Source organism: Elgaria multicarinata, chromosome 8, assembly GCF_023053635.1.
Source record: "Elgaria multicarinata webbii isolate HBS135686 ecotype San Diego chromosome 8, rElgMul1.1.pri, whole genome shotgun sequence".
In the NCBI taxonomy this organism is placed as follows: Eukaryota; Metazoa; Chordata; class Lepidosauria; order Squamata; family Anguidae; genus Elgaria; species Elgaria multicarinata.
In genome coordinates, this window is record NC_086178.1 from 102,255,141 (window position 1) to 102,280,691 (window position 25,551).

The 25,551-nt window shown below is 41.6% G+C and overlaps 1 protein-coding gene and 3 non-coding genes across 4 annotated transcripts; all 4 read right to left on the minus strand.

The window, feature by feature from the left end:
* Positions 1 to 192: 192 nt before the first annotated feature.
* Positions 193 to 25,551, minus strand: TIMM23B (translocase of inner mitochondrial membrane 23 homolog B). The gene is made up of 7 exons (XM_063133135.1): positions 25,305 to 25,551; positions 22,099 to 22,157; positions 19,696 to 19,789; positions 14,288 to 14,372; positions 9,135 to 9,193; positions 5,971 to 6,081; positions 193 to 619 (listed from the first exon to the last, which is right to left on the minus strand). The coding sequence occupies exons 1-7, from the start codon at positions 25,411 to 25,413 to the stop codon at positions 504 to 506; spliced, it is 633 nt and encodes a 210-aa protein (XP_062989205.1). The 5' UTR covers positions 25,414 to 25,551; the 3' UTR covers positions 193 to 503.
* On the minus strand, positions 13,336 to 13,537 carry LOC134403211 (small nucleolar RNA SNORA74). The gene has a single exon (XR_010025750.1). It is a non-coding gene; the product is annotated as a small nucleolar RNA SNORA74 (small nucleolar RNA).
* LOC134403210 (small nucleolar RNA SNORA74) lies at positions 14,963 to 15,164 on the minus strand. The gene has a single exon (XR_010025749.1). It is a non-coding gene; the product is annotated as a small nucleolar RNA SNORA74 (small nucleolar RNA).
* On the minus strand, positions 20,275 to 20,478 carry LOC134403209 (small nucleolar RNA SNORA74). The gene has a single exon (XR_010025748.1). It is a non-coding gene; the product is annotated as a small nucleolar RNA SNORA74 (small nucleolar RNA).

A 25,551-nucleotide genomic window follows, 5' to 3' on the forward strand; every position in this document is an offset into this window, starting at 1 on the left:
AACAGGCAGACACCACAATTAACTAATTAACTGTTTGCAACAATTGACTTTTAATGACTACTGCATGTTTTCAATCTACCTACCTTATAAGTTTGATTTTTTTGTGCTCTGCTGACGACACAGAAATAATCACCTGTCAGATACTACTGAACAAGGGCTTGCATTGATGGCCCGTGGGGCAAGAGGAAAAAGTTAACATAAGGACATAAACTTTATTAGAATCAAACCGAACAAAGGTATCCGTACACAAACCTGATCGCATGACACAGATGAGTACATGACCCAAGTTAATAGTACAATAATGGGCCTGGGCAAAAATGGACATGCTGAGGAGACAAGGTCTTCACCCTCACAGATAAAACAGCACTTCTCACCAGCTTTCAGGATGTGGCAGTAATTAAGTCATCACAATGAGATTCTGTACACTATTAAGTTCCGTGCTGTATTGAAGGGATTCAAGTCCGAATGTGCTCCATGAGTGGGTTTTCAGTTCTCAACTCTGCTCAGAGTGATTGCCTTTGCACTGAGCCCTTCATATGCTCCCAGTTGTTATAGAGTGCATAGAGGCTGGTGAGCATCAGTCCTGCAATACCACCTCTTGCTATCCCACGTAGTCCACCTGTAGGGGAATAAAGTGTCAATAAAAGAAATATTGGGCAATAAACATTGTCAAAGGTTGTCATGCGGATTCTCTAATATTGGAGCAGTTGCGAATTAAGCATGTGATTGAATGTAAGGCTGTGCTATTACTTTGTGCAAACATACAGCAGCTTTTAGGAGGAATAGAGGCAAGAGAAGGAAGAAACTTCAAACATCCTATCCCAGAAACTTAATTGCTTTTTTGATGTTCCTAACATTTCCCCCAAAACCCTAATCCTGTTTAAAAAGTTAACTAGGCTTAAAGAGGGAACAAAACCAAGAATCAAGCAGAACATTTGCGCAATACAGCTTTGAGTCAGATAAAGGTCATATCTAGAAAGTATCTGCAGTAGTGCTTGAAATATGAATACCTTTTTGTTCTATGTTGCATACGTATGCAGTATTTCCTAAATTATCTAGGCAATGTAACTACATTCAGAGTTCAGTTTGGTAGGATTTAAATTTTAGGTACATTGGTTAACACAGCAGATCCAAGTCACCTGATATCTAGATATGCCAAAGGAACTGAAAAGTGCATCAGAATGAATGCTCCAGCCTGTGTTAAATCAAAAGCTCATTGCATTGCTCTTTGGAATTTTTTTTTAAAAGGGTGGGATAGCTTGAAGTCTCCCCCCACCTCCCTATTCCAGTTTAGTTGAAAAGACATGTTCAAAGAAGCCAAATGCAACCAGAATGTAAGTGAAAATTTAACCTTTAAGATGTTGATTTTGATAATCTAGCCTAAATAGCTATATAAGAAAAGCTTGTGTAGCTACTGCAAGTTTTGTTGCTTCTCTTTAATGGCAGTAGTATACATATCTATGAAGAGCAAGTTCCACCAAGTTCAGTGGGGCTTATTCCTGGTTAAGTGGGTATAGGATTGAAGTCTACAAATAGTATATTACTAAAATGTTTAAAGCTAACCTTTCAGGAACACGAGTTAAATAGTATGCTACAATTGACTCCAAATCCAGATCAAATAAAAAAGTTGGGGAGAGAGATTCCAGCTATACAGCCCAGAATCTTTGTCTCAGAGTATATAGGGATGTAAGTAAAAGCAGTTCATGAAATAGCAAGAGTAATAGAAGTTGTCACAGGCCAGCCCCCCACCTCATGTGTGCCAGAGAATTATTGAGCTGCACCAAACTTTTTTTGCACTGCCTAATACCCAAATTAAGGAAGGCCAAAAAGGGGGCAGAGAGAACTAAGCACCAATGTACAGGCAAGACTGTTATATGAAATCTGGTCTGTACTTGGAAGTGTGGTATTTACCTTTGCTGCCTAAAACTTTCGAATTATGTTTGACAAAACAAAGCTGAGTTGCTGGGTGAGAAAGTTTTGAGAGTGCTTAACCCAACATTGTTCAGAACTCTTTCCCCCCACCTCTTCCAGTTCTGTTCACTAAGCGATAGGCTAAAGTATTTCTCCTCCCTTGCAATCACAATTCTGCTAGTTTCAGATAGCAATTTGACTTCAGCAAGTCTCATGAAGCAAGCATCTGTCATCTCTCTTAAATATATACACATTAAGATATGAACTTTAGAAATGACGTATGCTGACAGGCTGCAGTATTTGAAAGCAAACTTACAGAGCCTATCAACTGGTAAGAACTATCACTATGTACTATTGCAAGCTGTACCCTACAATTGAACATTAAACAGAAGTACTGGGTCCAGGATAGGAGCCCCCTCCCTACCAGGGAAATTGAGAGCTGCATACCACCTCACAGGATTTTACTTTCTGATGTTTAAATAAAACCTGCATTCTGTAAACAGAGAAGTTCCTGGCTGCCAGTGGAAGTCCCCCCTCTCTAAATCAGAGGATTGCTTGAATGGTGAGAGTAAAGCTGCATTCCATGGTGACTGCCACTACATGAAAGATCTAGACTTCTATACAGTTACCTGGAAGTAAATCTTATTGAATCCAATGAGACTTTATGCTTCTGAATAGGCATATTCAAGTTAACTCCTATGGTGTTGCTTATTTCTACTTGGTCTGCATATATACTCATATTAAGGCTACTAATACTATTCCACTCAATCTCCTCCAACAAAGGAGTGCAATCAAAAACATCACACATACTTGTTCAAAGATTTTATTTTCAGAGTAGTAATGGTGAGCTCCTAAAGGCTTGCCTTGCAATAAACTGGTCCCTCTGCCCCTGTAGTTTATTAAAATGTTCAGGAAAAAAATGGGAGGGGGGTTGTAGAGGTAGGGAGGGCTAATGTGGAGGGCTTCTATGTACTGCAGAGGTCTCAACCTTAGTGCCTCAGTGATGCCAACAAGCCTGGGAAATGTCCATCCCAATACTACCCACTTCAATCCATTATGTAGGAACTGAGCATGCTCAGATGTATTCAAGTCCAACCAAGAATGAGGCCTCTGCAGTGCCTCCCTTGCTGTCTCTACATCTGCCAAGGTAAGTTTTTAGAAAGAGAAGATACAAGGCAGGGAGGACTATTTAGTCTGCAATGATTCATTTTCCAAATTGGGCCGTTACCAATTTCCCTGAAGTCCACATATTTGGATGGCTCTGGATAATTTTCTGTTCTGTTGGATCTGGTCAGTCTTTGGCTTGAGAGATTAACAAAAATCACTCCTAGGTGCCCTATCCTACTTAGTAGTCCATTCTGTTCCTTGGTTTTCCAAGAAGTGGGGGTGATGAAATGGCAGGGTTGATGGTTTGACTGGCAACAGCAAAAGACTCTTGATGAATCTGACCATAAATGAGACAGATTCATCTTAAAAGTCAACTTTATGGCAGTGGTGGTAGTGAAGAAAGCATACTTCATCAAGTGGTCCAGGATCTGCCTGTTTATAGATCCATAGGAGACAGAGAAACCCTTGGTGGCCTGCTGTGAACAATTTATTAAACAATTTGTTGATAAAGTTTTGTCTATTTTGACTTGAACACTACATGAATTACAAATATGACTCTGGATGTGTCTGGGGCTTCTACCTGTCCAGTTAACTTTGGATTCTTTGTGCAACCTTGAAGACACTCCATAGTCTCAAATAAAAAGTTCACACATTTTTAATGGCGTGGGTTCCCTAGAGAGACATAGGTCTAACAGTGACTTTCTCAAAATTCTGTCCCCAAGAGCATTGTTAAAACTCACATATAGGGCATGTGTCACACACATGCAACTGAGGAATAATAAAAAAGCTCATGCAATGCACTTAAGGTTGAAGATTGAACATGTCCCAAGAAGTACCTTTATTCTACATGCACATAGAGAAAATGCAATCAGTTGTATAATGTGATGGGTTTTCAACTATATTTTAAGTCTTTTCCTATTTTCAATTATATTGTAGGCCTTTTCCTAAGACATTTTCAAGTTCAATCTGGTACTAGCTCAAAACACCCAAATAAGAGCTAATGTTATCAATGGTGAACTTTCTAAAGACAGGGCACTGAAACAGCACCATATATAAAATTAGAAGTGGCGAACTTTTAAATCCAGCATGAAACAAGACTGGAACATCTTTTCTCCATTTTTAACAGGTTCATGTCCTTCTGGCACTCAGGTTATGGGTTTTTTTCCAGCATATTGCTAATAAATTACTAATTCCACTTAGTTTCCAGATACTACAATAATATTTCATCTAAATGTCACGTAACTAGGATAAGAACTGTCGGTATTGCAGAAGCATGTGACACTGTGAGAGCAAGTAAAATAGATCTGCCATTTAAAATCATTAAGATAAGCCCTGGAAGTTAAACTAATCTTTAAACAAACAGAACAAATAGCCTTATTGCTTTGAGAACATCTGACTAACATAGTCAGATCTGGAAAGTGTTCTATTGCAGCTGTACTAGGTAGAAGTTCAGACAAATATATTTAGATGTAAAAGATGGATAAACTTAAAGGAGCCTCTTCTACAATCTATATGCTCATTTCTTTTAGAGTGTTAAAAACTGTGTACAAAACAAGCCATAGATTTTTATCCTTTATTAACTGTTACTGCTTTCACCTAGCCCACCTTTCCCTATAAACATACTGGCCAATAGTGAAGAATGCTGGCAGTTGTAGTTCTAAAAATCTGGGGGGCAACTGGTTGCAGAAGGCTGATCTAATATATTGCTATAAGCAGATTTGTTCTATCATTTAAGCAGTTTTTTTCCTTAGGCATCAAACTCTCTCATCAACTACTCGACAGACTCATGGAGAATATTTTATTGGCTTCTGAGGTATAACCTAAATATATGCAACATTTCCTGGCTTTCTAACAGAACCATGCCAGTATTAGAGATCTGTTTTCTTCAGATATACCTTTTATCAGTGATGTTTTACAGCTATAGTCTTGAGTCATTCTACATAATGTGCACCCCTTCAAACAGGCTAAACCTTAGGTATCTGCTTAGCACTGGTTCTTACTATGTAAGGGACAAAATGTAGATACACTGACCTGGTTCACATGTAATGACAACCCAGAATACAAGCTGAGTATGAGATGTTGAAGCCTAGGTTGTTGTTACGTGTGAAACCAGAACCATGTCCATGGGTTGTTTTACCAGGCTACAGAGGTAGCGGGCAAGAGTGGTAAAAATCTGGCTGTTCTTCACGCCCGTACTACAGCACCACAAAGGCATTTGGGATACAGGAAAGGAATAGGGAAAGGAGAAAGGAAAAAAAATTGAAAAAAGCAACAACTTGTGGGGGGTGTGATGCAACAATCCATTCTCTGAGTTGTCATTACACGCAAACTAGGGCTCTATGAGTTGGTTCTACAGAGCTGGATAAATGCATTGCCAATGCATTTGTTAGATCAGATTATATAATACAACATATAACTCAAGTAGTTTGGTAACCTGTTGTTACTACAGGACACCTGAAGATGAACAAGTCCATTTTCAGAACATATATCTTCAATTTTTTCTACCTCTTACCACAATGAATCAATAGCAAAATGCTTTATTGTTAAAAACTGCCACAAGGCATTACCACAAAAAAGCAAGATATATTTATCCCTACTTTCTAAATTTCCTGCCTTTTAGTCCTGGATAATTTTCTATCAATGTTAATTCAAAGATATAAATCTAACTTTGCTTAGAACCCACTAAAGGTAGAGCTTTCCCACCAGGGCTTTAGATAAAGCTTTAATTGACAATTTAATTGAGAAGCACAGATGAGTGAATTTTAGTTTCCATACATTTCATGCCTGGTTTGCAAGAATAAAACAAAAACTATTATCACAGAAGTCAACTGACATGTCATTAAATACATGGAACTGACTAGAAAAAAGCCCTGTGTGCACTTCCTATGAAGTGTACTTATGACCTAATTCTTGTTCTCAAAACCAAGAGTAATGATAATTTTGCCAACATACCTGTACTTTTATACAGCATGCCTGTCATGGTCCCAGCAGCGACTGTGTTTAGATCATCCTCTGCACCTCGTGTTTTTTCTATGATAACTCCAAATGCGCTATATAGTAATGCTGGAATGGAATACAAGTTGCTAGTCAAATAAACACCCAATATTGGATAAATAACCTAGCAAGATTCTGATTTCAGTATCATTACATCTTTTCTAATTAGGTCAGATGCCACATTTTCCTTACATGACAGGCAATGAACAACCTTGGTTCTCGTAGATCACAAATAACTGACAGGCATATGTGAAGGCAGGCAGGTTAGAAATGCTTGTGAACTTATCTGCAAGGTTGAGTTAGACTAGTAGGTTGTTCAGGATTTTAATTGGACTCCAATTCAGGATTGAGGAATATTATTTTAATTACCTTACCAGCTACACAACTACTGTGTGCTTAACGGCAAACAAACAAGTAATGGATAAACCAATTCTTTAGTATAGGTCTAGACTCCCAACTCCTGCTGAAGCCATGACCATTTTAGACAAAATGGACAGCTGTTTCTATCCAAGTCACAAGGTCAACAACAGCAATTGGTCAGGACAAAAGCCCCCAACCCACCTCAAAGTCCTCTGGCACACACCAAGAAAACAGATCTCTTACTTCACAGTATCGAGAAAGCAGACGTACAGTGAGTACTAGTCTGTGCTCCTCCACCCTCTGGAGTCAAAAAGGGCACTGGGCATGCCCAAGACCTTAGGCATGCTTAAAGTAGCATTTAGAATCCCAGCCAATGTCCGGAACACCAGACAATAACAAATCTTTCTTCTTTTTTTTACAGCAGCAGACAGTTCAACCACACTATCTCTATAGTTAAGACACAGCATTGAAGTTATTAGGGTTCTACCCTAAGTTTGTACTTTTTAAACTAGGTCTCCAGCCATTTTGGAGCAGTGGGCCATATTTGGCATTTGGATAAAGTATCATGAGTGCCATCACGAAATGGCTGTCTTGTGATGGGCATGGCCAGACACAAAATACCCATTTTATAGAAAGGCAAACTTGCCATCACACAAGCTGGTGAGACTAAAGAACAAGTAACTCTTAATATAAGACAGAGCTGGGTTCTGAGCTTCAAAATACAAACCCACAGCTTTGAACACCTTTCCCAAATGCTTACACAAAAACACACACCTTTCCTGCTCTTTCCTCCCTGCTCTCTAATTCCTCCTATTTCTCTCTATAGCCAAATATCTCATCTCTCCACTTCCTCCTACCCCATTCGGTTGCCTGTAGCTCAGCTCTGGCCTCCGTATTTCCTTCTCCCACCCTTTCAGGTCATCCCCAGCCCTCCCACAGTTCCCCCACCGCTATCTCCAAGCCTGCCCCTTACCAAGCAATGGCAATGGGGTTCATCGATCCCTTCCTTTTTTTCTGGATGACTGGGAGTGCCTCAAAACAAAGTGCTCTCCTCTAGCCGCTCATCATCTTTATTTCCTAAGAATGTCGACATCCTGGGTTCACATGGGGCCCAGAGGCAATCAGGGGAATAATGATGGCAGGTAGCTGGAGGCCAGCACTTTGAAGTGCTCCCAACCACCTGAATTAAAATAAATAAATACAAAACAAATGTTAAAAATCGCAGGTATTAGCAGGGCACTTTGTAGGCGCAGGTAAGCACCACAATGTCTACCCCAATATTTTAGATCTAGTTATAGGAACTAGAAGAGCTGTCTCTTCTTTGTTTCTTTATTTAAACCAAAACCAAACAGCAGGCCTTAAAAATATATATTGGAAGCTGAAGAACTCTATACTAACTATTTGAACAGGATGCCTCCACAGCTGCTAATACAAAGACAGACAAATTTAAGTTGATAAGATAAATGATACAATTGCTGTGTAAGAGGTAGCTTGAAAAGAAAAGGACAGCCCTTGCACCACATCCCATATTGTTCACCAGTGACCACTGATCTTATGAAGAAGCTTTTGGTTTGACCATGGATGGAGTGTGGGGAAGGGAAATGTTCCTTTTGTGAACCTCCTTAAATTTAAGTTATCTTTGAATACAAGGCAAGCACTATGATCAGTTAATGCTAGGAATTCAGCTGACCACAGTAAAATAGAACCACACAGATCATCAGGAGCAAGATAGTGTGTGTGTGTGTGTGTGTTTAGGGGGGACACTAAGAGCTAGTTTTCTTTAAGAGATGAAAAATTCATTCTGGTAATGTCAGAAAATGAAACTGCGCAGATCCAACAGTCCTACAGTGCTCCTTCTGATTTGTCAGGCATTTCACCAACAGCAGAGGAAACGGTACTGATATTACTTAAGCAAAAGCTATTTCCCTGAGATGCCTTACCATTAAGGAGCCCTGAGCTCATTTTAATTAGATCAGCTGAATCACATATCCACGACAAATATGAATAAATTGCAAATTTATTTCGATATTCCTCTTAAGTTTAAGAATAAATAGCAGTAATACTGCTGCATTGTCCAAGGATGCTCAGCTAGAATTCCAAATGAATTGATTTACACTGTTTACGAATAATGAACAGAAAAATCACAGGGGTTCGAACAGATTAGCTTGGTGAGCTTTCTAACTGCTTTTATTACATATATAGCACTATTTTAAAAAGTGTTGACTGAGAATCACCCAATAAAACCTTGGGGCTCAAATTGATTTTATTTCGGAATTAATTATCTCACACACTTTCCCAGTATGATCCTCACTACTTTTTACAGAATTCTACAGTATTTGCAGAGCTGTCACTACAGACAGGTCAGGGTAAAGGACTAGGAAAAACAAAGAGATATTACTCAAGAAAACAAACATAGCTGTAAAGCATCTGTTAATGTGTCACTTGCAATGCCAGAATCTTGAACTTTGTCATCTTTGAATACAAGTTGCAATTTTCTAGTGCTGCAGTTAATGACTTCTTTGCTGACAAGAGGAAAAAACTTGAGGAGGCCTGAGTCTTCAATGAGAAATTGCAATCTTTGAGATCTCAAGCACCCTTGCCCACAGGCTGTGAAATTATCCTCTGCTCTGTAACAGAGGTCTCCCAAAACTGAAGCAGCCCACTTGCTAGAAATGTCATCGATTTTTAAAGACTTCCAAATTTACTGAGAAATGCAATTGAGTTACTCATGTCTATTTAGTTGACAGAACAAGCTTACTTACCTAGAGATCCAAGAGTGTTGGCCCATAATGCCCCTTGCCTTGTCACCATATTTAGAATCCTATAAGAAAGTAATGAGAGAATTGCTTTATAATATGGTATAATTTGCACGAACAAAAGGCACCATAGACAATAGAGCTTTTTTCTGCTACTGTCTGTTATATAACTTGTTCTATGTATTTCATGAGGCAGCAAGATAAAAGGAATTCTTTCCACACAGAAGAATCAAATCTTCCACAATTCTTCGATTTTTTGCACGTTAACCATGGAAGTTTTAGTACGTAAGAGCTGGTTTAGAAAATAAGTTAAAGTTAAATTGATTGTATTTTTTAAAATGAATCCAGCCTGCTTTAAAATGACAGGCGGCACTGTGTCAAGAATAATCAGAGTATCTTTTTCTTGGTGGCTGGGCTTGCTGCAGAGGAAAACATCCGTCTGTAGTCACCCACCATCTTTATTTCCTAACAATGTCTTTGAGCCACAGGTGTGACCCAGGGGCATTCATGAGAAATACAGATGACAATGGCTGGAGGCCCTCTCTTAGCTTTGAAGCGATCTCTGCTGTTAAAAATTAGGAGGGGCAGGGCACATTGGTGGGAACCAAGAAAGTTGTCCAGGAATATACTGGTGCCAGTGAATACCACGTCACGTAGACAATACTGGGCTAGTTGGATAAGTAGTGTGACCTGGGATAGGGCAGCTTCCTTTTAAAGTTCCACATATGAGTCCTTCTAGTTTCTGAGGAAAAAATCCATAAACATGCTCACTAAAATATTTATTTCCTACATTTTTTTAGAAACAAATATTTTTTTTCTACAAATCAACATATTCCATGCTGTGGTACAAGCAAGTGTACATATCATGGGCTTGGATCCAAATATCAAACTTAGGTCTACACTAGGGCCTGGCAGGCCCATAGGGTTTTTTAACTTTTCCCTTTTAAATAGCAAGTCCCGGTGCCTACCACAAACTGTTTTTGTAAGTTCTACAACCTCAAAAGTAGTTTGCCTTGCAGCACAAAGAACAGCAGTTCCTAAGGTCTCTATACTGTTATTTGGATTAGAGCTGGTAAGTATAATCTGCTTATTGATGTACTATTCATTACCCCGATAATTGAAGCTTCTACAGAAAAGTCATATGGCACAAATTAAACAATATGTTTACATAAGCATTTCTGTTTATTTTTATAAATCTATTAAAAGAGTACATTCCTTGGAACAGGATTCCAAAAAATCTGTATTTGACAGGTTTGAAATGAGCGCTACACATTCTCAAGAGTCTGATCGCTGCTCTTGAGAAATATTTCTATGTATTGGTAGCTCAAGATACAGTGCAGATAGTTTTTTTGTACTTCTGCAAACTTTGGGGTTCATCTCAGTAGTGGTACTTCCTTCCTTTTTTAGTGGCTCTATTTAGCTACACTCCTGTTGGCACTCAGCAGCTGAGTTCACAATTCAAAAGAATTGACTGCAGAGGCCACCAGTGAGGGAGGAAGCAGCAGCCAGGCATCTCTCCACCGTGCCTGGGCCCAGCTCCAGCTGAGAGCCCCCTCCCTCCTGCTACCAACTGTCTCTGCAGAGGCCACCAGTGAGGGAGGAAGCAGCAGCCAGGCATCTCTCCACCGTGCCTGGGTCCAGCTCCAGCTGAGAGCCCCCTCCCTCCTGCTACCAACTGTCACTGCAGAGGCCACCAGTGAGGGAGGAAGCAGCAGCCAGGCATCTCTCCACCGTGCCTGGGTCCAGCTCCAGCTGAGAGCCCCCTCCCTCCTGCTACCAACTGTCACTGCAGAGGCCACCAGTGAGGGAGGAAGCAGCAGCCAGGCATCTCTCCACCGTGCCTGGGTCCAGCTCCAGCTGAGAGCCCCCTCCCTCCTGCTACCAACTGTAACTGCAGAGGCCACCAGAGAGGGAGGAAGCAGCAGCCAGGCACCTCTCCACCGTGCCTGAGTCCAGCTCCAGCTGAGAGCCCCCTCCCTCCTGCTGTCTCCTGTAACTGCTGAACTTTCCAACTAAGATTGTAGTGCCTGAATTTGCTTTCCTTTTCCCCCTCCTCCTCCTCCCTCCCAATCCCCTTTCCTTTTGTGTCATGTCTTTTAGATTGTAAGCCTGTGGGCAGGGACTGTCAAGAAATACTTTTGTAAGCCGCCATGAGAGCCTTTTTTGGCTGAATGGCGGCATAAAAATACTTAAATAAATAAATAAATAAAATAAAAGAATGATGATACTAAGATTTCCAGTACAATTGACTGGAACAATGGAGGTTGTAAATTCCTCCATTAGAAGATGGTACCAGTCTAATTAAAAGAGGTCATAATACAACCGCTCCTGAAAAAAAGTTCCTGGGCACAGAAGATGTTAACAACTCTAGGCCGGTTGCTAACATCCCTTTCCTAGGCAAGGTGCTCAAGTGGCTGGTCGAATGAAATGGATTTTCTATTTCAATTGATTTTCAGGCCTAGTTTTGGAATGGAAACAGCCCTATGGGATGACCTCTGTTGAGAGATAGTGGAACTGCAATCGTTTGATTCTCTTGAACCTCTCAGTTGGCTTTTGATACAATTGACCAGGTATCCTATGTTGGGAGTTGGAGGCACTGTTTTACAGTGGTTCCGCTCTTACTTGGACAGTTAATACCAGAAGGTGGTGCTGGGGGATTATTGCTCTATCCTTTGGTCGTTATGCTTTGGAGCTCCATATGGCTTGATTTTATCCCCCATGCTGTTAACATCTACATGAAACCTCAGCGAGGTCATCCAGAGGGTTGGGCAGAGGTGTGACCAATAACTGCAGATGACATCCAGCTCTTACTCTCTTCTGTTCATCAAATCCAGATCACACAGCAGCATACTAAATCAGTGCCTAAGCATGGTAATGAACTGGTTGAGGGTCAGTACACCGAGATACAATCTAGAGAAGATGGAGGCATTGTTACTTGATGGTTAGTCTGCTCAGTTAAGTGACGTTAAACCTGTTTTGGTGAATGTTGCACTCTCCCTAAAATATCAGTTTCAGTTTGGTGGTGGTCCTTGATCCAACATTGTCACAAGAGGTGCAAGTGGCCTCAGTGGCTCAGACAACTTTTACTACCTTAGGCTGATATACCATCTGCACCCCTATCTGAGCTGAGATAGTGCTGCTAGTTATCCATGCACTGGTAACCTTTTTAAAAAAATTATTGTAATGTGCTGTACATGAGGCTGCCATTGAAAACAGCCTGAAAACTTCAGCTGGTCCTAAACAGAGCAGCAAGACTGATGAGGACTGGATGGTTTGATCATATTATGCCAGTGCTTTGTCATCTGCATGGCTTCCAGTCCATTTCTGGGCCAAATTCAATGCTGGTTTTAACCTCTAAAGTCCTAAACAGCTTAGGGTCAGGTTACCTACTATATGTACCTACACAGTTGCTGAGATCATCCTCCAAGGCCCTTCTCTGGGTGGCCCCACCAAACAAGATGTGGTCCATGGGTCCTGGGGAGAAGACTTTTTCAGTGGTGCCATGTCAGTTAAGGAATGCCCTTCCCTTCCCAGAGACGCTCACCTGCCTTGTACTTTTTTTGGTGCCAGGTAACCATGTTTTCGATTTCCCAGGTGTTTTAAAATTAAAAATTAAAATTATTGCATTTATATCCCGCCTTTTTTTCCTGCAAATAACCCAAGGCAGCATACATAATCCTCCTCCTCTCCACTTTAACCTCACAACAACAACCCTGTGAGGTGAGTTGGGCTGAGAGCATTTTAAACTTTAATCCTCTGGTGGTTTTAGATTTTTAAAATTTTGGTATCTGTTATATTCTGGAGTTGTAGTTTTTCCTTTCTGTTGCTGTATTTATGCTACTTTTGATTTTTGTTTTGTTTTTATGTCTCAATTTGTATTTAAATTCTTTTTAAGCTTATTTTTTTGTAACCTGCCCAGAGTACTTTATGTTTAAAGACAACATACAAATGTTGTTAATAAATGGTTAACTGACTCTTGAGGCCAGCATTAGATTTTAGTTCTGTCTCTAGAAGAAACAGTAAAGCATGTAAAAACTAAAATAGTTAAATTGTACACATCTTATTAGGAATCAATTATAGCCCAGACCAAAGATGTTCAATACCACTTCATAAAAACTTTATAAAACACAAACTACAAAACCCCTTCCATATAAAAAAAAGTCATATACTCTACCACAGAAATTAAAGTCATTGCACACTGAGCGTGTGTGTAGGCTTCCAGACTAGTGCTAAGCAGGGTGTTATCTGCTCAGCAGACTCTCAGAGAAGCACAGTACTGCCCCATACTGGTGTCAGATGCCTCCAGAACAGAGACAATGACTAACAGTTAAAACAGACAGCACTTTTATCTCCCAGCAGAGTAACACTGTCACAGACATGGTACTGACAGACAGCTGACTACCGCTGGAACTATGGGGAAATGATAGGTTAGATCCAAAGGCACCGTTCAGCACATGAAAGGTGCCTTCCATTCTCAGATGTTACGCCTTGTACTGAGCACTGAGAAAGAAAATGCAAACTAAACCCAAATCTGTTCATCCCACTGTGTAAGCTCCTGCAGAAGCCTGAGAACCACTGTTGAATTTACCTATCACAGCACTGTACAAATAATATTCTAGTACATGTGCAAGTATTTGTGATTGCCCAGGAAGAACAAGGAACCTCATTTTAAAAGTAAGCTTACAAAAATCTAAGGAATATGGGCATGTGTGTATTTGGCAGTATTGGGCAACTTGAGGTTTTTTTATGTGGGGGAGCATAGGAAAAGCAAAAACTAGGTCTCTTGAGGGACAAGCTGTTCACTTAATGTGAAAAATGAAGAAAATACTTCTCCTAAAGCTCATCCTAGCACACAACAAAATTCAGGACAATAATAAATTGCTATCAGGAATAATAGAACTCCTAAGCCTTCTGCCTTAGCCACCTTCATTTTATTGCCACAATATCTTTAATTTGTCAAGTTAAGACCCATACAGAGGCATTTCTTTCACACTATAAGCCAGATTTATCGTATATCCCTGGCATGTCCAGCAAATCAAAATACAAGGGAAGTGGCTGTCTGACTAAGGATCATTTTGATTTCTTCTGAAAACAGGACAAAAGGGAGTCATAACTGATAGCTGGAAAGTATGTGGTGTTTAATGGAAGTAAGTACTTACTGTACATTTCTAGGTTTAGACCAAGCCATGCTTTGTGTCTCCTTCAAACCCAGCCGCAGGCCGTTCAGTGCACCAAACGCAGCCCCTATTAAGGCAGGACATCAGGAGTTATTATCAAATGAGAACGGAACACACATTCCAGAAGGAGATAAAAGCGCTCTTATTAAACATGCAGTCTACAGAAAAATATATCAATAAGAATCACATGCTTCTACTGAAGCAGATACAAGTTTTGCAATAGTGTATTTTAGCAGTTATACTAGTTGAAAGGCAATGCAATTTTACACACATGGTATTGTAGGTCTGGGTGAAAGTAAGTGCTAACCACATACCCCAGCCTTTTTTTGCTCCTGGCCATCCTTTCCTTGTATTTTGCTTAATCTATATTTTCTGTTCTCGCCTCCTCTTTTTCTATGCTATTATGCCCCACAGCATAGTACTAACATCTATCTTTTAGTCAATCCCTAGAACTATGAAGTAAAAGTGGTAAAAACTTAAGTAGCAAATTAATGGGGGGGGGGGAGAAACCTCACCTTAGTTTTTGCAAGGATCTTTAACAGTTATAAAACTGTAAAATAATGCTAAAAATGAAGGAACAAAACATTGCTTTGTTCTTTTGAAAACTAGCCACACATTCTATACTACCATTGTTAAGGCGATTATGTGCTGCAGATGTGTGTATGCTTCCAGACTAGTGCTGAGTAGGATGTTGTCTGCTCAGCACACTCTCAGAGAAGCACAGTACTGCCCCACACTGGTGTCAGCTGCCTCCAGAACAGAGACAATGACAAACAGCTAAATTAGACAGTACTTTCATCTCCCAGGAGCATAACACTGTCGGACATGGTAGTGATGCAGACAGCTGACTACTACTGGAACAACCCATAGACTCAACTGCCTGCTCCCCAAGTATCACACACATGCTTAATTGTTCATTCTTAGCAATAAAGGCCCTACATTTGTTGCAGTGAAATAAATTCACCTAAAATATTTTTCCATGTCTGTTCGGTTCGGTGGATGACACTTAAAATATTAATCTGCCCAAGGTTTATGGAATAAGGATACTAATGTAAAGAAGGGGACAAAATACAGCCAAGATCATGGGGCCTGGAAATTAATGCACTGTAAAAGCATAAAACATTGTAACATAAGCTTCTGTACTCTTGTGGTGCCACAAGACCCTATTGTTTTTGCTACAACAGAGTAACATATTTCCTCTCTAGAATTTGCCAGTATAATTTGCAGTTGGAAGTGATCATCAGGAGATTTGGGGCAAGGTGTCAGCAGTATCCTGATGACAGCCAGCTCTGCTTCTGTGACATCTGCATTGGGAAAGCAATGCACATTCTGAAAGGGAGCCTGTATTTTATTTATTTCATTTCTATACCACCCAATAGTTGAAGCTCTCTGGGTGGTTCACAAAAATGAAAAACATAAGATACAGCATACAATATAAAATGGAAGCTTAAAACCACAATTTAAATGTACAGCCAGAATAAAACCGAGCAGCAATGGAGAGATTTAACATACAGATGGTAAAATGTTAAAATACTGGGGAAATAAAGAGGTCTTCCCTTGGTACAGGACAGAGTACAGTATAGATGTCAGGTGAACCTCTCTAGGGAGCTCATTCCACAGCCAGGGTGCCACAGTAGAAAAGGTCCTCCTGGTAGCCACCCACCCCACTTCCTTTGGCAGGGGCTCACAGAGAATGACTCCTGAAGGTATTAGGGTCTGGGCAGGTGCATAAGGGAGGAGGTGATCCTTCAGCTAGCCTGGCCACAAGCTGTTTAGGGCTTTGAGTGTTAATACCAGCACTTTGAATCGGGCCCAGTGAAGCTGGAAAAGTACTGGTGTAACGTGGACTCGTTGGCCAGTCCCTGTTAACAATCCTGCTGCCCTGTTTTGGACCAGCTGAAGTTTCTGGACCATTTTCAAAGGCAGCCTCGTGTATAATGCATTGCAGTAATCCAGACAAGAGATTATCAGAGCATGAATAACTGTAGCTAGGCCATCTCTGCAGAGATAAGGGTGTAGTTGGTATATCAGCCTAAGCTGATAAAAGGTGCTCCTTGTCACAGCGCTGTGCCTCAAGTGGCAGTTCTGGGTCCAAGAGCACCTCCAAATTACAAATCAAATCCTTTAGGGAGAGTGTAACTCCCTCTAGAACACCACTTAGCCAGGCAGACTAACCAACCACTAACAGTACTTCTCTCTTGTGTGGATTGAGTTTCAGTTTGTTTGCCCTCATCCGGTCCATTACCATGACCAAGCACAGATTCAGAATAGCCACTGCCTCACCTGGGTTTGATGAAAAAGAGGTAAAGCTGGGTGTCATCTGACACCTCAGCCCACACCTCTGGATAACACTCCCAGCGGTATCATGTAGATGTTGAACCACATGGGGGATAAAATAGAACCCCCGTAGAACTTTATGGCCTAGGTGCCACGGCACAGAGCAATAATCCCCCAGAACCACCGTCTGGAACTGGCCATCCAAGCAGGAGCAGAACCAGTGCAGTGCCTCCAACTCGCAGCTCAGACAACCTATCCAGAAGGATACCATGGTCAATGGTATCGAAAGCCGCTGAGAAGTCCAGAAGAATCAAGGGAGCCGCACTCGACCCATCCCTCTCCTAAAAGTCATCCCACAGGGCGACCAAGGCAGTTTTTGTTCCAAAACCAGGCCAGAAGGCAAACTGAAATGGAGCTAGATAAACCCATTTCATTCAAGAGTTCCTGCAGTTATGGCATGGATGAGGACTAATAAACTGAAGCTGAATACTGATAAGACAGATACCCTATGAGATGGCAGTTCCCTAGTCCAGGAATTGAGCTGTTTGCCTCTTTTGGATGGGGTTGCACTCCCTCTGATGGAGCAGATATGTAGTTTGGAGGTGCTCCTGGATCCATCTTTCTCACTGGAGGTCCAGCTGACATTGGTGGCCCACAGTGCCCATTACCAACTTCAAGAACCAGGACCACTCCTGGATAGGACAGCCTAGCCATGGTGATCCATGCACTAGTAACCTCACGATTAGACTATTCTAACTTGCTCTATGTGGGGTTGCCGTTGTACCTAGTTCAGAAGCTGCAGCTAGTGCAGAACGCAGCAGCCAGGGTGTTCACTGGGACACACAACTATGCTCACGTAACATCTGCATTAAAAGAACAACAATGCCTGCCTGTTAGCTACTAAGTGATATTCGAGGTTATGTTATTATCATACAAAGCCCTAAACAACTTCAGACTAGTATATCTAGCAAGCCACCTTCCTTATATATATCCAGCTGACCTTAAATATTCCCAGAGAAGGCTTTGCTTGTCATTCCAGAATCAGTAGAATGTCACCATGTAATAACCTCAATAGCAGGCCTTCCCAGTAGCAGCGCCCACCCTTTGGAAAACCCTCTCCCACGCAGGGCAGGAGGCAAAAAGTGTGGCATGTTTCAAACACCTCCTGAAAACAAACTTGTTCACTGAGGCTTTCCCTGGCTTGTAATTGATTGCAATTAATCATATTGCTCCATCTTAATGTTCTATGTATGGCTTTATACCAGTGGTTCCCAGTTGGGGGTCCGTGGCACCATTCACATATTCACCATTCATTTCTGGAGTCCACTGATGACAAATTCCTACCAGAAGTAAAATATAACATCACTGAGCACCTGCGTGATTTAGCAACTAGCTTCAGAGATTACTTCCCTGCACCTAATCCTGAAAACTCATGGATAAGGAATCCTTTTGAATGTGGTGATGTACAACTAACAACTCTATCTGCAGAACAGCAAGATGCACTTGTTGACGTGATTTGTGATGGTTCACTGAAATAATTTTTCAAAGAATATAGACTGGACCAATTCTGGGTGAAGGTTTTTCCTGATTATAAGAAGTTAGGTGAAAAAGCTTTGAAACATCTAGTTCCCTTTCGTTCCACATATTTTTGTGAACAAACATTTTTGACATTTTGTTATATGAAGAACAAGCACAGAAATCAGCTTGATGTTGATCCAGATTTGAGATTAAAAGCAGGAACTATTAAACTGGATGTGGAAGGGATTACTCGGGACAAAAAGAGACATGATTTCTCTCATCACATTTAGGTTTAGTAGCTGCTAGACATGTCATAATTTGTTCAATTGTGAACCAGACGTTAGTAAATTAAATTCGTCTTTATATTCCTAACTAAATCATTGTCATTTTTGCATGGTAATATTACAAATTTTATGGTCTGTTTTTTAGTATACCTAAAATCCTTTGCTTATTAGAGGCTACCCCTTATTTTCTCAAAAAAATTTGCTTCGCACAGGTAACTACCATAGAGATAACAAATTTTTCAAAAGTTAGGGGGTCCATGGCATGGCATGGCATTTGAAAAACAAGGGATCTGCAGTACTTAGCTAATTGGGAACCATTGCTCTATACTATTATTGTAATTGTTTTTATTTTAAATGTAATTTTAATATTTATACGTGAACTGCTTAGAAATTTTATTATCTTAAGCAGTATAGAGGAATCACAAATAAAATAAATACATATAAATATATTGCACATAAGTTCACACTGCTTGTTTTATCCATCAGACATGACAACCCAGCTACGCTCATTCCTGGAATATGTGGACCTGGTAATGGTGGTGAATGCACTGGTAACTTGTAGGATTGATTTCTGTAAGACATTGTACTTGGTGCTGCTTGTATATCTACTGTAGTTCGGAAACTCCAATTGGTGCAAAATATGGCAGACAGGTTGGTCTCTAGGACATCCTGTGGAGACCATATTACACTGGTTTAAAAATCTTTACACTGGCTGCCAATTTGTTTTCGGGCAAAATACAAGGTGCTGGTTATTACCTTTAAGGTTTTACATGGTCTAGGTCCTGGGTAACTCAGGGAGTGCCTCCTCCCCAGTGTTCCAGTCCGCCATTTGAGATCCTCAGAGGGTCATCTGCTGTGACTGCCTAATGTGAGATTGGCAGTCACACACCAGAGGACCTTTTCCTTTGCTACCCCTCAGCTGTGGAATGACCTGTTGACTGAAACGTGCCTGCTTACCTCTCTGACTGTTTTTTAAGCAGTAATTACAGACTCTATTATTCCGGCAGGCCTTCCCTTTTCAGAATTCTTATTTCTCTTTGCTGATTATTGTATACTGCTTCCACACTGTACTGTTTTTAGTGTACGGTGCTTTTGTTGTTCTTGAACTGTTTTTACTTTGCATATAGGTGGGTTATAAATTGAATAAATAATCCACACAAACCAGTTTCCAGTGTCTAACACACACGCTAAAAATAAGAACTCCTTGTGATATAGGCGAATTGTGTTCACTTTCACATATACATATAAATTCGAACAATTTTTTAAAAATCAGTAAAAATATAACGATGTAAATTAAAAGTGGCCCCATACCTGTCATACAACATCCACCAATGGTAAAGAATGCCAGCTCAAACCTGCCCCTAGTTTTGCTAGCTCCAGTGGGTAAAATGAATTCATCTGTGTCCTGAAATAGAAATATTCCTTTTCAATTATATTTATATATAAATTGCTTTTCTTTATAAAATTTTTACAATGTTGGAATTTATAGTAAATGTTAATTTCATTAAAAAAAAGGGGGGGAGGGGAATGTATCCATCTGTGCCCTTTACTATCTTTTAGCTCATTGAGTGCTCAAATGAAAGATTAGCTAAAGGAATAATTATAGACGTTAATTAGATAAACAATGTACTTTTACAGACATATTCCACATCAAATGAGAAACAAGAACAATTAAACACAATTCTTAATACAGCATTAGTATGAGTCATCAATATGGTTGAAATGCTCAACTGTACAACATTTTTGTCTCTCAAGGACATTTGTTAAATCAACAGCACATGTCACTAGCACTCATCCATAAACTGCAAAATGATCGTAGATGGGAGCAAAACAGTATTTTTGTAAGTGATGTTTTACCACAGAAATTAAAGTCGGTGCATGCTGAGCACATGTGTATGCTTCCAGACTAGTGCGGAGTAGGATGTTGTCTGCTCAGCACACTCTCAGAGAAGCACAGTACTGCCCCACACTGGTGTCAGCTGCCTCCAGAACAGAGACAATGACAAACAGCTAAAATAGGCAGTACCTTTATCTTCCAGTGGTGTAACACTGTCACAGACATGGTACTGACACAGACAGCTGACCACCACTGGAATTTAGGAACTAAATATACTTAGAATCTTCAACTCCCAGATTAGGGCCAGTTCACACTGAGCCTCATATTAAAGTAACCTCTCTCACTGTGCTGGTCTCCAGAAGAGCAGCTTCCAAAAGCCTCTAGAAGCTGGGATTGTGTATGGCAGCACAACTTTATGTCCTAGCATATGAGGGGGATAACTGGACACCATAAACTGTCTTCTTGTTTTCTTTTAGACTTTTGTTCTCCTCAGGTCTCTCATTATGAAACTAATGTATGAATTGCCCCTGGGTTTAATTTATTTATTGCATTTCTATACCACCCAATAGCTTAACTCTCTGGGTGGTTAACTTGTAGTATTAAAGTTTATTCAATACAACCAGGATACCCTTTGAAGTCTGTTAGGCTGGGATAGACACAAACATTAACTGCTCTAAGCATAAGAAACTGACCAATAGGAAAGGTCTCTGGGCAGTTCACACTTACATATGTCTACTTGCTGATGACACACAACTCTACTTTCCTTTTTATCTCAAGCAGGTGTGTGGTGGATGTACTGAACTGGTGTCTGGCCTTGTTAATGGACTGGATGGGAATCAATAAGCTGAGGCTAAATCTAGACAAGATTGAGGATCTGCTGGTGGATGGTTTCTCTGTCCAGATGGGGGAAGTACAACTGAAGGAGCAGGTGTGCAGCTTAGGGGTACTCCTGGATCCATCATTATCACTGGAGGCTTAGGTGGCCTCTATAGCACAGAGTGCCTTTTATCAGCTTCAGATGGTAGCACAGCTGCGACCTTATCTGAATGGGGATAATCTGGTGTCAGCAATCTTATGTTATTGTAACCTCTAGATGCGATTACTGCAATGCCTTGTCTGTTGCACTGCTTTTGAAGATGGTTTGAAAACTGCAGCTACTGCAGAATTCAGTGGCCAGGCTATTGGCTGCAACTGGCAGGTCTGTATTGGTTGCCAATTTGTTTCTGAGTCATATTCAAAGTGATGTTTTTAATCTATAAAGCTCCACATAGTTCAGGACCCCAATATCTCAAGGTTTGTCTCTTCCTGTATGAATCTACTTGCTCCCTCAGGTCAGTTTCAGAGGCCCTTTTCTGTGTGCCCCCCTGAGAGAAGCTTGGGAATGACAGTTCATGAACGGACCTTTTCTGTGATGGCCTCAAATTCATGGAACACTCTTTCCAAAGAAACTTGCCTGGTGCAGACACTATCATCTTTTCAGTGCCAGGCAAAGCCATTCTTATTTTCCCAGGCATTGGGACATTAATTATGGCCCAACTGTTGTGGACTGCTTTTGTGCCGTTAATTCTAGGCTGTGGAGTAGGGATTGAGGAAAAGAGAAATTGTGTATACTGCAGATGAAGACTTTCATACTGTATCGTTTTTAGATTAGGTTTTTATGGTATTTATTTTTATTTCGATTGCTCTGCTAATTATAGGTTATTGTTTTTTTCTGTATTTGTGTAAGTTTCTTCGAGGCTGCTTTCTGCAGTGGGCAGCAATGCATAAATGCAATAAACAAACAAGTAACCACAAGCTTCACACAATTTATGAAATGAACAATTTAGCTCAAGTTCAGCTACATGTCAATACAATTCATAAAAATAAAAAAAACTCACCTGTATAAGATACCTGGGGTCTACATTTAAATATGGAGACAAAGGATTCATTCCAGTCACTGTAAGGTAAAAAGTGAAAAGCCTGAGGATAAATTTCACTAACACTCTAGATCCGAAAATATATCAATGTAATGAAAGGAAGGACTAGCACAGAAAAGGATAAAATCCTTCTCATATATAGAATATGTCCATCAAGAAATTCCTACTCAGCAGAAAGATATTTATCATATTACCCATGCCCACTTTTTGTATCCAGTTAATTCAACCACTGCTGGACAAACCTCTAAAGCCATAGTTACCTAGTTCACCTAAAAATTGTACTTGTGAATTATTATTTTTCACAGTACAAAAAAAAAGCTTTTAATGGTTAATGCGTGGGATGGTCCATGAAGTCACGAAGAGTCGGAAGCGACTGAACGAATAAACAACAAAAACACACTAAAAGTCATTATTTAATAATCAAGTTCTAAGCTTTAAACCTCAGTGAATGTAAAATTTAAATTTAGCTTTACTTCTCAATTCGTCATGAATTGGACACCACACTTAATGCAGCACCACTAGTAGAGGCGTTCAGAGCGCCGTCCGGCTCAGTTTTATTGGATGAGTTTCAGTTATTGAGGCCCGAGGATGTGGACAAGGTGCTTGGCCAAGTCCGGTCGACCACCTGTGTGCTTGACCCTTGCCCCTCGTGGCTCATTACATCAAATAAGGAGGGGATCGCCGGCTGGGTCCAGGAGGTTGTAAATGCCTCCTTGAGAGAGGGAGTGGTGCCGGCCTCTTTAAAAGAGGCGGTAATTAGACCACTCCTGAAGAAGCCTAATCTGGACCCGGAAGATGTTAACAACTACAGGCCGGTGGCTAATATCCCTTTCCTGGGCAAGGTGCTTGAGCGGGTGGTTGCAGGACAACTCCAGGCACTCTTGAATGAAACGGATTATCTAGATCCATTTCAATCGGGTTTCAGGCCTGGTTTTGGAACGGAAACTGCCTTGGTCGCCCTGTGGGATGACCTCTGTCGGGAGAGAGACAGGGGGAGTGCGACCCTGTTGGTTCTCCTGGACCTCTCAGCGGCCTTCGATACCATCGACCATGGTATCCTTCTGGATAGGTTGTCTGAGCTGGGAGTTGGAGGTACTGCGTTGCAGTGGTTCCGCTCCTACTTGGATGGCCGATTCCAGAAGGTGGTGCTGGGGGATTATTGCTCTGTGCCGTGGCTCCTAAGCCATGGGGTTCCGCAGGGCTCTATTTTATCCCCTATGCTGTTTAACATATACATGAAGCCGCTGGGGGAGGTTATCCGGAGATGTGGACTGAGGTGTCATCAATATGCGGATGACACCCAGCTCTACCTTTCCTTTTCATCAAACCCAGGTGAGGCAGTGACTGTTCTGAACCAGTGCCTGGGCACGGTAATGGACTGGATGAGGGCTAACAAACTGAGACTCAATCCAGACAAGACGGAGGTACTGTTAGCGGGTGGTTCATTTGTCCGGCGAGGTGATGTTTGCCCTGTCCTGGACGGGGTTGCACTCTCCCTAAAGGATCGGGTCCGTAGTTTGGGGGTGCTCTTCGATCCAGAACTGTCACTTGAGGCACAGGTGAACTCAGTGGCAAAGAGCACCTTTTATCAGCTTAGGCTGATATACCAACTGCGCCCTTATCTGGACAGTGATAGCCTAGCTACAGTTATCCATGCTCTGATAACCTCTCGTTTGGATTACTGCAATGCGTTATACGTGGGGCTGCCTTTGAAAACGGTCCGGAAGCTTCAGCTGGTACAAAACAGGGCAGCCCGTTTACTAACAGGGACTGGCTGGCGAGATCACATTACGCCAGTCCTTTTACAACTTCATTGGCTGCCAGTCCAGGTCCGGGCCCGATTCAAAGTGCTGGTATTGACATTTAAAGCCCTAAACGGTTTGGGGCCAGGTTATTTGAAGGAACGCCTCCTCCCATATGTACCTACCCGGACCTTAAGATCATCTACAGGGGCCCTTCTCCGTGAGCCCCTGCCAAAGGAAGTGAGGCAGGTGGCTACTAGGAGGAGGGCTTTCTCCGCTGTGGCACCCCGGTTGTGGAATGAGCTCCCCAGAGAGGTCCGCCTGGCGCCTACACTGTACTCCTTTCGTCGCCAGCTGAAGACCTTTTTATTCACTCAGTATTTTAACACTTAATTTTAACTTAAATTTAAATTATACTGTTTTAACTCTGTATTTCAACCTTATATCAATTTTGCTGCGTGGTTTTATCCTGGTTGTGCTTTTTATATTGTATTTTGTATTTGTATTTTTAACTTGTTGGTTGTTTTATGATGATTTTAATTTTTGTGAACCGCCCAGAGAGCTTCGGCTATTGGGCGGTATAAAAATGTAATGAATAAATAATAATAATAAATTCTCTAGTATTACTAACCGTGAAGATAACCTTGCTACAGAAGCCTAAAGATTTATGCACTGTGGTGTGAATAAAAAAACGAGGTGAGAAAAAAGTGGAGTACATGAGTTTCAAACTAATCTGCAACACTCCAGTAAGAAGCTTTCATCATGTCCCATTTCTAAGGCTACATCCTTGTACTGTGTGTAAACGTAAAATCACCCTTGTGACTCTAATCACAAGAATAACGCTGGAAAATGGCGGCGGGGGCAAGTGGGTGGGCAGCACTTCCGGCATTGAGCAGGGGGTTGGACTCGATGGCCTTATAGGCCCCTTCCAACTCTACTATTCTATGATTCTATGTCTCGAACCACTCAACATCGTTCAGACCGTTTTACAATATGCGAGGTTTAAACCACCGCCGAGCGTCCCTCGCGCAAATTACATCGACGCCTTATCTTCGCTTATGCGGAGGACATTTTTAATGGATTGATCATCCAGGCCAATGGAGGATTGAACGTCGGCGTGACAAACCTAAACTGAAGCCGGGGCCGCTTTCAGCCCCGTGGGCGGCGAAGAGCACCAGGGATGCCTCCACGACAGGGAAGCCAAACGACCGAGCTAAAACCTTGAAAATACGCCTGACCGAGTAATTTCACCCCAGGAGCGGCCTTGTGCAACGGCTGCTTTGCCTCCCTCAGCACCACTATTATTATTATTATTTATTTATTTATATAGCACCATCAATGTCAGGGAGAGAGAGAGACGGTCCCTCAGCACCACTGTTACGGGGCTCCGTCAGGGCCTACAGAAAAGAAGCGTCAAATACTCACGAGGGACGCCGGCCAGGTCCGCATGAGAATAGCCCGGCCCGCCGATTCCTCCGGCGCCGAACAGGCCTCCAAGGCCGGAGCCCTTCGAGTTCCCGGCGCCCCCCTCCATGGAGGCCAACCGCTGTGGGGAGGCTTCGGCCGCCCTCTCCCCTCAGCCGCGGTTCCGGGGTCCTTTCCCGCCCTACCTCGCGGCCAAGAAAGCGCCGCCGCCTCCAACGACCTTTCCACGAGCAAGGCCGGAGCTGCC